The following is an 11,670-nucleotide window of genomic DNA, read 5'->3' as shown; positions in this document are numbered from 1 at the left end:
AAGATGCAAATTCTTCTGCATCAGTAAACAATGAAGTCGAAGACGATGAAGATGATTACAATCCCTTCGTCGATTACGACATCAATAAATTAGTCTAAAAAATGGTGACTCAAATTATTATTTAAATTTAAATTTATGTAAATTATTTAAATCGCTTTTGTACATAGGCATGTAATCAGTCTGAGATTAATCAGAGTCGTTCATAAGAACTTACATTTGATGCAGAGATGATGGAGATAGTGTGTTCCTGAAGTGGATTCACCACCCACCGGCCACAGCAGTTAGCTGAAGATTGGAAAGCTTGGACAGACCACTGTGAGAGAAATGACTATAATATCCCATTAACTCATAAGGATTACGTTGGGCAATTAGAGTAGGCGGGGTAGCCGAAGGAGTAAGACCCTGGATCATAGTCTCAAAAGAGTTGATACGGTAGATATATGCAATAATCGTTCCAATCAAGGCCATTCGGGAGAAACTGGGTAACATCATCAGTAGTTATCATTTGAAGATCTTACCAAGTGTGCTTGAAGATAATGCAGACATATCCCATCTATCTTTATTGCTTTACTACTTACTTTATTGCTTTATTTCTTTTCCCATTATGATTAGATAAGATCAAGTGGGGGTCCTGTCCCACCGACAAATCTTATCGTAATATTTTCTTTTTCAAAAAGAAAATCCAAAAGATAATTTGCCAGTCAGAGGTCTTGTCCTGTCCGCCACATTTCAAAATTTTCAATTATATAATTTTTATTTGTTGGGACGCGTGTCAAAATGTTATCGAAATTGCTAGTAGGCAGAGGCCTAATAAAAATTCTATAAGTAGCACTCGATCTCGACCCAAAATGGTTTCAGAGCCTTCAAGCTCAACTTTTCATCTAATTTTTCTCTCTATGGAATAGTCTCTTTCTAGAGCCTTGGGGAAAATGAAGCATGAAAGTTAAGATTGTCTTCAAAGGTATGGCTTTTAGTCATGATCTTAAAACTAACATTCCAAGAAATTTGAATCAGAAGTCTTTCTTATCCTTGAAAGGCTAAGAGGTATATCATATTTAATGATTACTTTGTATTCTATCCGAAAGAAGGCATGATTAACCTTGATGGAAGAATACCAATTATCACAAAATGTAATGGACTTGTTTGAAGATTAAAGATCGATCGATTGAAGATTCTATTTTGTTTCAATGTTAGCTTAATATCTTTACTTCCGTCACACCTTTAAGGAAAGTTTTGACAGATTGCTTCAAGATCCCAAGGTTCGCTCTCTCTCTCCCCATGCTTTCTAAATTACTCTCTAAGATTTCTCGCCCCCAAACGATTCTCGATAATACTACCTTTTCCTCATAATCCAAAGAACCTCAAAGTATTGATGATCCTCTAAGTATCATCCAAAAATACAATTCAGCTGAAGAAGAAATTGCTAAGGTTGAAGATCGTCTAAAAAATTGGACCATTCCTAAGCTGGATCCAAGACTGATGTATAAGATCAATAACTTCAATTTCTCTCAAACTGACGTCATTGTCATCATCGAGAAAAATCTCGCAATGAAGGATGAGTTTACCGAAATCAGCGTTCTTTCAAGAGAATCTATAGAGCAAGCCATAGATAGATTCAAATATTTACACATCGGATGTGTTCAAGTGGCCCTTAAACCTTTATTCAGAGAAGGATTAAATGTTCCAGTGTATCTTGCTTTTAGAGATAAGCGACATCTTCGATTCTCACACTCTATTTTAGGAATCATCCAATCGAACCTTGAAAGAGGACCAGTTTACTTCATGTGGAAACCAGGATTCATTATTTCCCTTCAAGATGCAAATCTCCGAGATGCCATTAGTCTCGATGTCCATTCTCAAGGCCTCGAATTAAAAGACGGATCCCTCCCGTTTGCTGTTTGCTATCGTGTTTATTTCAAACTAGTGCATACAATTGTATCGCCAAGAGCTTTAGGAATATCTCCTAAGGGAAACACCATGCTTATGGAAGTCAATATCGAGAAATCCTCTATGACTGTCCCAAAGCTTCTACAATGGAGTGAACTCACACAAAATCTAGTTTGGAGAATTCCAGGAGCAAGTACTCATGTACAAAACAAAGAGAAGATGTTACGATCAGAGAGCACCATAATGGAGATGTTGAAGTTCAGTTCTATTCAAAACCAAGATATCCCAAGATTCATGAAATTATGAGTAGTAGGCTAAGCATTTCTTCTGAAACGCGACCAACTAGCCACACTTCTAGATCTATCCCCAGATCTAGGTCAATGAGAACGTTCGTGGATTTAGAAAGATCGATTCCAGACATTCAGTACGAAAGGAACGAAGGTTCTTTATCTCCTACTCAATCCGACGTGGAAAGAAGATCAGAACCAATTTACAACAAAATTAATGTACTATCGACTTATGAAAATCCTGAGCAAAGATATGAGCAAAAGTATAGTCAATATATAGATCTCTATATATCTCAACCTAAGAAGCATTGACACCGATACGGATACGCGATAAGGATACGATCAGATATGGCGATTCGTCAATTTCTAAAAAACTAAGATACGGATACGTCTAAGGATACGTCATTTTTATTTTTATTTTTTCATATATATAAATTTAACCATAAAGAAAGATACTAAAATGTATTCTAAAACATAAGATATCAAATTAATAACATAAAAATTCTTAGTACAAAGACAATCTAAAGAAACTTGAAATATTATCACTTTGTCCTACCAAAAAGTTCTTAGTACAAACCAAATTAGTAACATAAATACTAGAAAATAGAAAAACTTGAAACACTCAAACTTAAATCACCATAACATCATCATCATCAACATCATTATCACTTTCACCACCAACATGATCTCCCAAAACATCAGTGATGACGATGACGTAAAATGCGTGAGAAGATGCTAAGAGTTCTTCACCTCCTTCATCCATTCCGAGTGACGACCGGAGCCTTCAACCGGAGTTAGATCTCGAGAGAGTTAGCTCCTCCGCCCATCTATGGCACCATCGACAGCCTTGACGCACATCCGCTGGAAGCAAAGCTTTACTTCTAGCCTGTCATTTCTTTTCCTTTCTTTTTCTATATTGTATTGTATGACATTTTGGAATTAAGGAATTAATACAATTTGTTTTCAATGCATTTCTCTATTCCTTCGACTCTATTTCATCTTCTTGCTCAGCATCATTACTTTCATTGTAACACTTAGTGGGATTGTGTGGGTATTGCATACTTAATCATGTGGATTAGGAATATGAAATATGTAGCAAACCACCGAGAGGTGTGCATTACGTGAGTGTGTGAGAAAACCTTATTTGCTTAGTGTGAAGCTACTGCAACGCTTGTCTATAGGCTAACGCATTGCTTGTTTATGATTAAAGTCAACAACAATCAACTGCCCGGGAGGGTAAGTGGTTGGACGTATTAAACAATGTATGCGTTGTTCACTAGGGATAGTAACAACCTTGCGTCAATTAAGTTCATGTGATTGTCTTGTAGTATGTATGCTTCATTCGTCCATTAGGGATACTCAGGAAGGTAGTCTAAGGACAGGATGTAGGCTTGGGAAGGTCAGGTCAGAATCTAGACTCGAAAGAGTCAGATTAGAACATATAAGACAAAAGATAGGAGCTTAGGAATAAGTACTGTTTGCTATTAACCCATCACATCCTAAAGATAAGATATGATTGAGTGTGGTCACCGCAGCGTTGTGTGCATTTTGCATCATCGCATAGGAAAAGAGTAGAGACTTAGGAATAAGCTCTGTGGACACTTTTGCATTCAACACATGTGTCCTAGACTTAGGAGCACCAATTTTCATTGGAAAATGACTTGCCGTGCATGAGTGTAGCATGAGTGCATTGGCTTGCGTTGACTAGGGTTGCCCTCGCAATCACTCTTAAGGGTTGCAATGAAAACATCTCCGTATTTTATCTATTTTTCCATACATTTATTTCATGTCAAGGTTTGTCATATCTCTATCTTTCATGCATATTCTCATTGTGTTGTCTCTAGATAGGAGTAGAAGTAGGATTAACTTAGTAACATCCCCTCCATTCTTTTATTCAACCACCGCATGCACATCACCGCATACATATAGCTACAAGTCCCTGTGTTCAACCTCGGATTACCCGAGAAACTTGCGATGGAATTATACTTGGTTTCAGCGCAAGAAAACTTGTGGTAGGACGCATAGTCATCGCATACATTAGTTAACACATTTTTCATTCCAACGCATGACCATCGATGCATGACTATCAACGCATATCTTAGGGACATGCATCACATACCGCGTCCAAGGGATTTTGGTTGTCGAGTAAAATTGACTTCCAATTTTCGTCATCAAGTTTTTGGCGCCGTTGCCGGGGACTTGGCAGCTAAATGTTTGTTAAGTTTTGTATCTCTGCGAGCAAACTTTTTATCTTAGGAGTATTGCAGCTTGTGCGATCAGGTTGCAAACAATATTGAAGTGTAGACGATGCGCTGAAAGCCAATGTTGACCCCCAAGGTAGAAGGGCAATCAGTTGCAAAAGAACTGAAGGCAGTTCTAAGCTCATGGTGGCCAACATGCGCCCAACAATTGCCAGAAGTTCCAATGGTCAAGGCAACTTGACCCAAGGAGTTGAGAACCATCTCCTACATGGAAGACTTCTGGCGGTGACAACACTCTTATTTTTCCAGGGACGTCTTTTACTCTATCTTTAAATTGCTTTCTTAGTATAGGTTGTTCTTATTTTCATTGTTATTTTAGATATATAGTTGCTTCCTTGGTTGTGGTACGTTTGCTCTTATAGGTGCGACAATAAGTCTCCTCGGTTCGTAGTTCAACGAAAGAATTCCTTCTACCCCTCAACGCATGGCTTCAATCGCGTGGATTCTAACGCATGAGCACATGCGTTGTTCCACCTAAAGTCTTTTCTTGTTATCTTGTATGCCTTATCCTTTTGAAATCCTTTCTTTCCCGATTGTGTTGTTTTGTGATGTTTCTATGATGGTACATATAGCTCACCGCATTCTCTAACTAATCAACGCAAGACATTCTTTATTTTTAATAGCTTCTTCAAATTTTGAAAGTTTTAAGTTTTATTTTGTGCAAACCTTCGTTTAAACATTTATTATCGCATTCTTGTAATTTTTTTTTTAGCTTTGCGATGAGAACGCTGCCAACCTCTAAGTTTGGGGGTGGCAGCGGTCTCGGAGAATTACGTTCATTATATTGCGATCATTTGGAAAAAAAAATTTGAAGCGAGCTTTTGAGAATAATAACTCTTTTGTCAACGCAATGGGGAAACCCATGTTGATAAGAATTAAGTTGTGAAAGGTACTTACTCGTAGTTGGATGCCCGCATGACACACGTGAGGGCAAGCAAAAACGAAGGCAAGTCGTCAGGATCAACGCATTAGCGCAACTCCTCTGTCTGGCGCAAGCCAAATCAAAAGAGACAAGAGTTGAGTTGAATATGGAATGCAACCGAAGTTGGATGCCCGCATGACATACGTGAAGGTAAGCCAAAATGAAGGGCGTAACCAAGTTCAATACCTCATTTGAATAAGCCATCGCAAAGCTTTGAAGTATTTTTTAATGAACGCATTCTTAAAAGATAAACAAAAAATTACGGTGAATGAATGAAATGTTTTTTAGCAAAGGCTTGCCAGATTTAACGGAAACAAGATCTTTTTGAAGAAGCAGCCAAGTGGAGGAGAGCATTGCGATGATGGTCAAAGGTGTGTGTAAATTATAATCTGAGAAGCTGGTCATCGCAAAGGAAAGCATGAAGGTGAGTTAGAATTTCTTGAGTATAACGCATGCTTGAGGACAAGCATGATTTTAAGTTTGGGGGTGTGATGACATGTAGAAATGCATGTCATCTTAGGCCTTCTACTTAGAATTATGAAGGTTGTTAGGCAGAATATGCGTCGATCATGATAAGAATTCACGAGAATATGAGTTTGCGTCGATCAGCATGTCGAATCTCAGCTAACCCATTATATTGCATTAATTATGCGTTCAATGTTCTATCTTTGTAGCTAATGTAGGAAATGAACGCAAACGCAGAAACCGGACCATCGCATAGACGACCACATACAGAGAAACACTCCATCGCAAAGGCAAACGCATCGATATTGCGGTAATCAGTCGTATGCGTCCATCAAATGGGAGTTGCGCTTGTTAAACGAATGCGGTCATTGTGTAAAGTTGCGATATTAAGCGAATGATGTCATTGAATGATTGCAGCTACGCGACAACGCAAACTAATGGGATCAATGCAAGGTAGGTGGAATGAATGCATCAACGCATCTACCTCGAGAAAATCCAAAGATGATGTTGACAATTCACCTACCACGCCGTTAGTGGTAGAGATTCAGAAAGGACGAACGCGCCGAACGTCAGAATCAAAGCAGTCCAATTAATGCTGTCGGCGATCTAAGCTCTATAAATAGAAGCCGATGAGTTGAAATTCATTTTATCCAAGGTTTTCGTCTGAAGTTCGCCTAGGGCGGATCCTTACGATCCAGATAAAATGCGTGAGAAGACGCTGAGAGTTCTTCACCTCCTTCATCCATTCCGAGTGACGACCGGAGCCTTCGATCGGAGTTAGATCTCGAGAGAGTCAGCTCCTCCGCCCATCTATGGCACCACCGACAGCCTTGACGCACATCCGCTGGAAGCAAAGCTTTGCTTCCAGCCTGTCATTTCTTTTCCTTTCTTTTTCTATATTGTATTGTATGACATTTTGGAATTAAGGAATTAATATAATTTGTTTTCAATGCATTTCTCTGTTCCTTTGACTCTATTTCCATCTTCTTGTTCAGCATCATTACTTTCATTGCAACACTTAGTGGGATTGCGTGGGTATTGCATACTTAGCCATGTGGATTAGAAATATGAAACATGTAGCAAACCACCGAGAGGTGTGCGTTGCGTGAGTGTGTGACAAAACCTTATTTTCTTAGTATGAAGCTGCTGCAATGCCTGTCTATAGGCTAACGCATTGCTTGTCTATGAGTAAAGTCAATAACAATCAACTGCCCGGGAGGATAAGTGGTTGGACGCATTAAGCAATGTATGCGTTGTTCACTAGGGATAGTAACAACCTTGCATCAACCAAGTTCATGTGATTGTCTTGTAGTATGTATGCTTCATTCGTCCATTAGAGATACTCGAGAGGGTAGTCTAAGAACAGGATCTAGGCTTGGGAAGGTCAGGTCAGAATCTAGGCTCGGGAGAGTCAGATTAGAACACATAATACAAGAGATAGGAGCTTAGGAATAAGCACTGTTTGCTATTAACCCATCGCATGCATCCTAGAGATAGGATACGATTGAGTGCGGTCACCGCAGCGTTGTGTGCATTTTGCATCATCGCATAGGAAAAGAGTAAAGACTTAGAAATAAGCTCTATGGACACTTTTACTTTCAACCATGCGTCCTAGACTTAGGAGCACCACATTTCCATTGGAAAATGACTTGCCGTGCATGAGTGTAGCATGAGTGCATTGGCTTGCGTTGACTAGGGTTGCCCTCGCAGTCACTCTTAAGGGTTGCAATAAAAACATCTCCGCATTTTATCTATTTTCCCATACATTTATTTCATGTCAAGGTTTGTCGTATCTCTACCTTTCATGCATATTCTCATTGTGTTGTCTCTAGATAGGAGTAGGAGTAGGATTAACTTAGTAACATCCCCTCCATTCTTTTATTCAACCACCGCATGCACATCACCGCATACATATAGCTACAAGTCCCTGTGTTCGATCTTGGATTACCCGAGAAACTTGCGATGGAATTATACTTGGTTCCAGCACAAGAAAACTTGTGGCAGGACGCATGATCATCGCATACATTTGTTAACGCATTTTTCATTCCAACGCATGACCATCGACGCATGACTATCAACGCATATCTTAGGAACATGCATCGCATACCGCGTCCAAGGGATTTTGGTTGCACGATCCCTAGGGTCACTAAAATATTTGTTAAAATACTTCATCCTCTCTTGAGATAGTTCGATATCTTGGTGTGGGGCCACTCGATTAGGGGACTCTGAAAGCCATTCTTTACTATAGTACCTAAAATAGATTAAGGTTACAATATAAGATAGATAATATATATATATATATATATATATAAAGAAAAGATATGCGTTGATAGTGTAATTAAGTACCTCGGATTCAACGAGTGTGCTAAACAATGAAGTGGAGTATTGTTTTTATTCCAGCGATCAATGAGAATATTATAAACCACGTCATAAAAAGAGGAAAAGTCACTAGGTTTAGTTGGTTGCAATCCTTCATGCTTATAAATAGTTGCCTTCACCATTATAATCATTTCATCCCACATATCATACACCAAATGTAGACAAGGTGCATCTGTATCACAAGCTCTAATCATGTCATAGATAAGTGTAGTGAAGGCAAGAATATAATCAATTTTGTCCCACCATAAGTTGTTAAGCACCAAATCCTTCACACGTCTTGCCTTTACCACATCATCTTCCTTATAATTTGCCCATTTATCACTGATGACCATGACTTGTAAATCACCTATAATAAGTTTAAACCTCTTAAGCATGATGATACTAGATGCAAAGCGTGTTTCAGCCACAAATAGAAATTTTAGAGATACAAATTCATTAAACATAGCAAGCTGCATCGAATGATTCATAATAGAATTTTTCACAAACATGACTTCACTAGCAATATCCGAGATCCAACTACACTCCTTATACACAAGTTGGTTGTTTTCGACATTTTTAGCAGCACATATATTCTTCAAAGCAAGGTTCAAGATATGCACTACACATGGTGCCCATACAATCGTGGAAAATTGTGATTTGATAATTTGTCCTGCAGCTTTGCAATTAGGAGCATTGTCAGTTATCACTTGAATCACTTTCTCATGCCCAACTTCATTAATAACTTCTTTAATCAAATTTGCAATGAAATACTTGTCTTTAGTCTCACCAGAACAATCCACTGACTTTAGAAACATAGGTCGTCCTTCTGAAATTGCCATAAAATTGATTAAAGGCCTCCTTTGTGAGTCACTCCATCCATCACTCACAATAATCAACCCTTTAGTATGCAATTCATCTCGAATTGGAATTAATAACCGCTCAATATTTGTCTTTTCTCTCTGAAAAAAAGTCATCCTCAACATATTATATCCAGGAGGCAAATATCCTGACAACAAATGATTTACTGCATAAGAAAATGCTCCTCTAAAGTGTGGATTTCTCGATAAATGAAATGGCTAACTAGCGGAATAAAACATTCTGGCAATTAGTGAATGTAATTGATCTCGTGATGCATTGTTGAATGATTTTTCAATTGCACTTGCATCACTACTACTATACTTTCTCTTCTTCTCAAAGTCCAATTTACTTGTAATAGGAGAATTACTAATATTAACACCACCAATTGTTATGACCGGAGGTGGTAGGGGCACATTCTTTGGACCTTTTTTTTTTTCTAGCCGAGTCTTTACTTCTTCTTCCAATTTTTGCATTTCACTTAAAATGGAAGAAGTGAATTTTAAACAAGGTCCAATTCCTTGACCACTTATCTTCAATAAATGAGCTTTAACTCGTGTATAAGAGCTCCTCTTTGAAATATTACAAAGTTTACATTGCCAAAAGAAAGTTCCACCCCCATCGCCTAATTTTTGAATTTTGGTCACATATTTCCAAAGAGGTTTTGTATCATCTTCAACAATGGAGAAGGATGAGTTTATGGAAGGATTTGATGATTGACTTTGGCTTGATGAATATGCCATCTAAACAAGAACAGAACCAGTATAAACAATAACTGAGAAGAAATGGAAATGGAAATGGAAAATTAAATTTTAACTTACTACTGTTAAAAATTAAAATTAAACGCCTAAAAATTAAAATCAAAGATTCAAATTTTAGACCAAAGAAAACTTACTACCGTTAAAAAATAAAATTAAACACCTAAAATCAAAGATTCAAACCAAAAGAAATGGAAATTTCAGAGATTGAAAATGAAAAGTTGAAAACTTGATAAAAAAGAAATGGAAATCAAAATCTGAACAGAAGGATTAAGGAAGAACGAACATTTATGACGTCCATGGTGAGCTGATGATAAGCTGAACGAACGAGACGAAGTCGTTGTCGTCTGGGCTGACTTGAGACGAATCTGGACTCTACTGGCTGGAACAGTCGAAGTCGTCGTCGGTGGCTAGGCTGATAAAGAAGAAGAAGAAGTGAACTGGACCAACTGGTGAAGTGAAGAGGAAGAGTCGAAGACGAAAGGAAGAAGAAGAATTAAACTGGAAGGAACTTGAGTGTCGACTGCCATCACCCGTCAAACAGCAAATCCAGATGAGATGGGAATTTGAGAGTTTAAGTTTACAGATACAGTCGACTTTTGGTTTTAGCTTTTAGGGTTTTTTTTTCCTTTTCTTTTTTAGTTTTAGTTTTAAGTTTTTAACTTTTACTTTTGTTTTAGGAATTCGATTTTAGACTTTTGTTTTTAATAATTATATTAATAAAAATAGAAAACTAAGTAGTAATTGGGTTATTTTTGGGTTAATGGGCTATTGGGCTGAAGAGGAAAAATTAACAAATTTTAGCTTGCCGTATCCCTTTCACGTATCTTGAATGGGATACGCGTATCCGAAATTAAAAAAAAAAAAAAATCAGATACTCCATTTCACGTATCTAACACGCATCTGCCACGACTCTAGACATATCAGTATCATATACGTATCTGATAACGATTCTCTGCACTTTTTTAAGTATCTGTATCTGTGTTTCATAGATCTCAACCAAAGGAGACCAGAAGAGCTTTCATTCTGAAAGAAGATTTCTTAAAAAGAATGAAAGAATGAGATGAAGCGGCAGAATGTCGCTGTCTCACTCTCAAACAAAGTCCCACTTGGATTAGACTAGTGGAAAAGAGATAGTTGCCGACTATCCTCTTAAGGAAGAATCCTATTTTCCTCACCCAGTAGTCCAAGCCATCAAGATGGTTTCCTCTCTGTACAAAACTATTGATGAAGAGAAAGTCTCGAAAGTTGGAGTACGAGAAATAAAAAACATCCAGCATCAACTGAATTACTCAAACAAAATGCTAACGACCCTCTTTCAGATAGTTGGGAAAAAAAAGGATCAAAAGGTTGCCCCAAGTTCAAGCCTTAAAGGCATACCAAAGATTGATCCTAACCGACCAATCTTCCAACCAAATACTTTTCCTATTGGAGATCTGAAAGTGAATTCAGAAGAACTTTTAACTGAGATTAATAAGAAATTATCAGTATTCAAGATTGACAAAGGAGAAGCAAATTCTTCAAAGAAGACTGAAGTCTCCAAAACTGTTAATATGATAAGAGAGTCCAAAGGGACTTCTGCATCTTATACAAAAATCCTTCCCGTTGTCTCTTATAGCACGAAAATGAAGAATAATTATGTAAAACCCTATCCTCTAGATCTAGGATGGGATGATTTTCGTCCAGATCAAAAGACTTATGATGGAACCTCTGTTATAAGTTGGAATATTGACGAATGTTCCGATCAGCAAATGATGAATATTTTCCAAGAAATGCTTTTGGTTGCTACCGCTTATAGCACTATAAAAACTGTCTTAAGCACCGCTCACATTCTGGTTTCAGGATTCACAGGAAATCTAAAGAGTTGGTGGCACAAT

At 37.8% G+C, this 11,670-nt stretch overlaps 1 protein-coding gene and 1 pseudogene across 1 annotated transcript; one reads left to right on the top strand and one right to left on the bottom strand.

Annotated features, from left to right (window-relative positions):
• The first annotated feature begins 1,548 nt into the window (after nt 1–1,548).
• On the top strand, nt 1,549–2,193 carry LOC120090856 (uncharacterized). The gene has a single exon (XM_039048559.1). It carries the CDS (start codon nt 1,549–1,551, stop codon nt 2,191–2,193), a length of 645 nt encoding a protein of 214 aa, XP_038904487.1.
• A 5,896-nt stretch (nt 2,194–8,089) lies between these two features.
• LOC150032944 (uncharacterized) lies at nt 8,090–11,133 on the bottom strand (annotated as a pseudogene).
• Nucleotides 11,134–11,670: the final 537 nt, after the last annotated feature.

Source organism: Benincasa hispida, chromosome 11 (genome assembly GCF_027475165.1).
Source record: "Benincasa hispida cultivar pf3 chromosome 11, pf3_genome.v1.1, whole genome shotgun sequence".
NCBI classification, from domain to species: domain Eukaryota; kingdom Viridiplantae; phylum Streptophyta; class Magnoliopsida; order Cucurbitales; family Cucurbitaceae; genus Benincasa; species Benincasa hispida.
The sequence above is the reverse complement of the archived record's forward strand: the minus strand, read 5'-3'. Positions and strand labels throughout refer to the sequence as shown.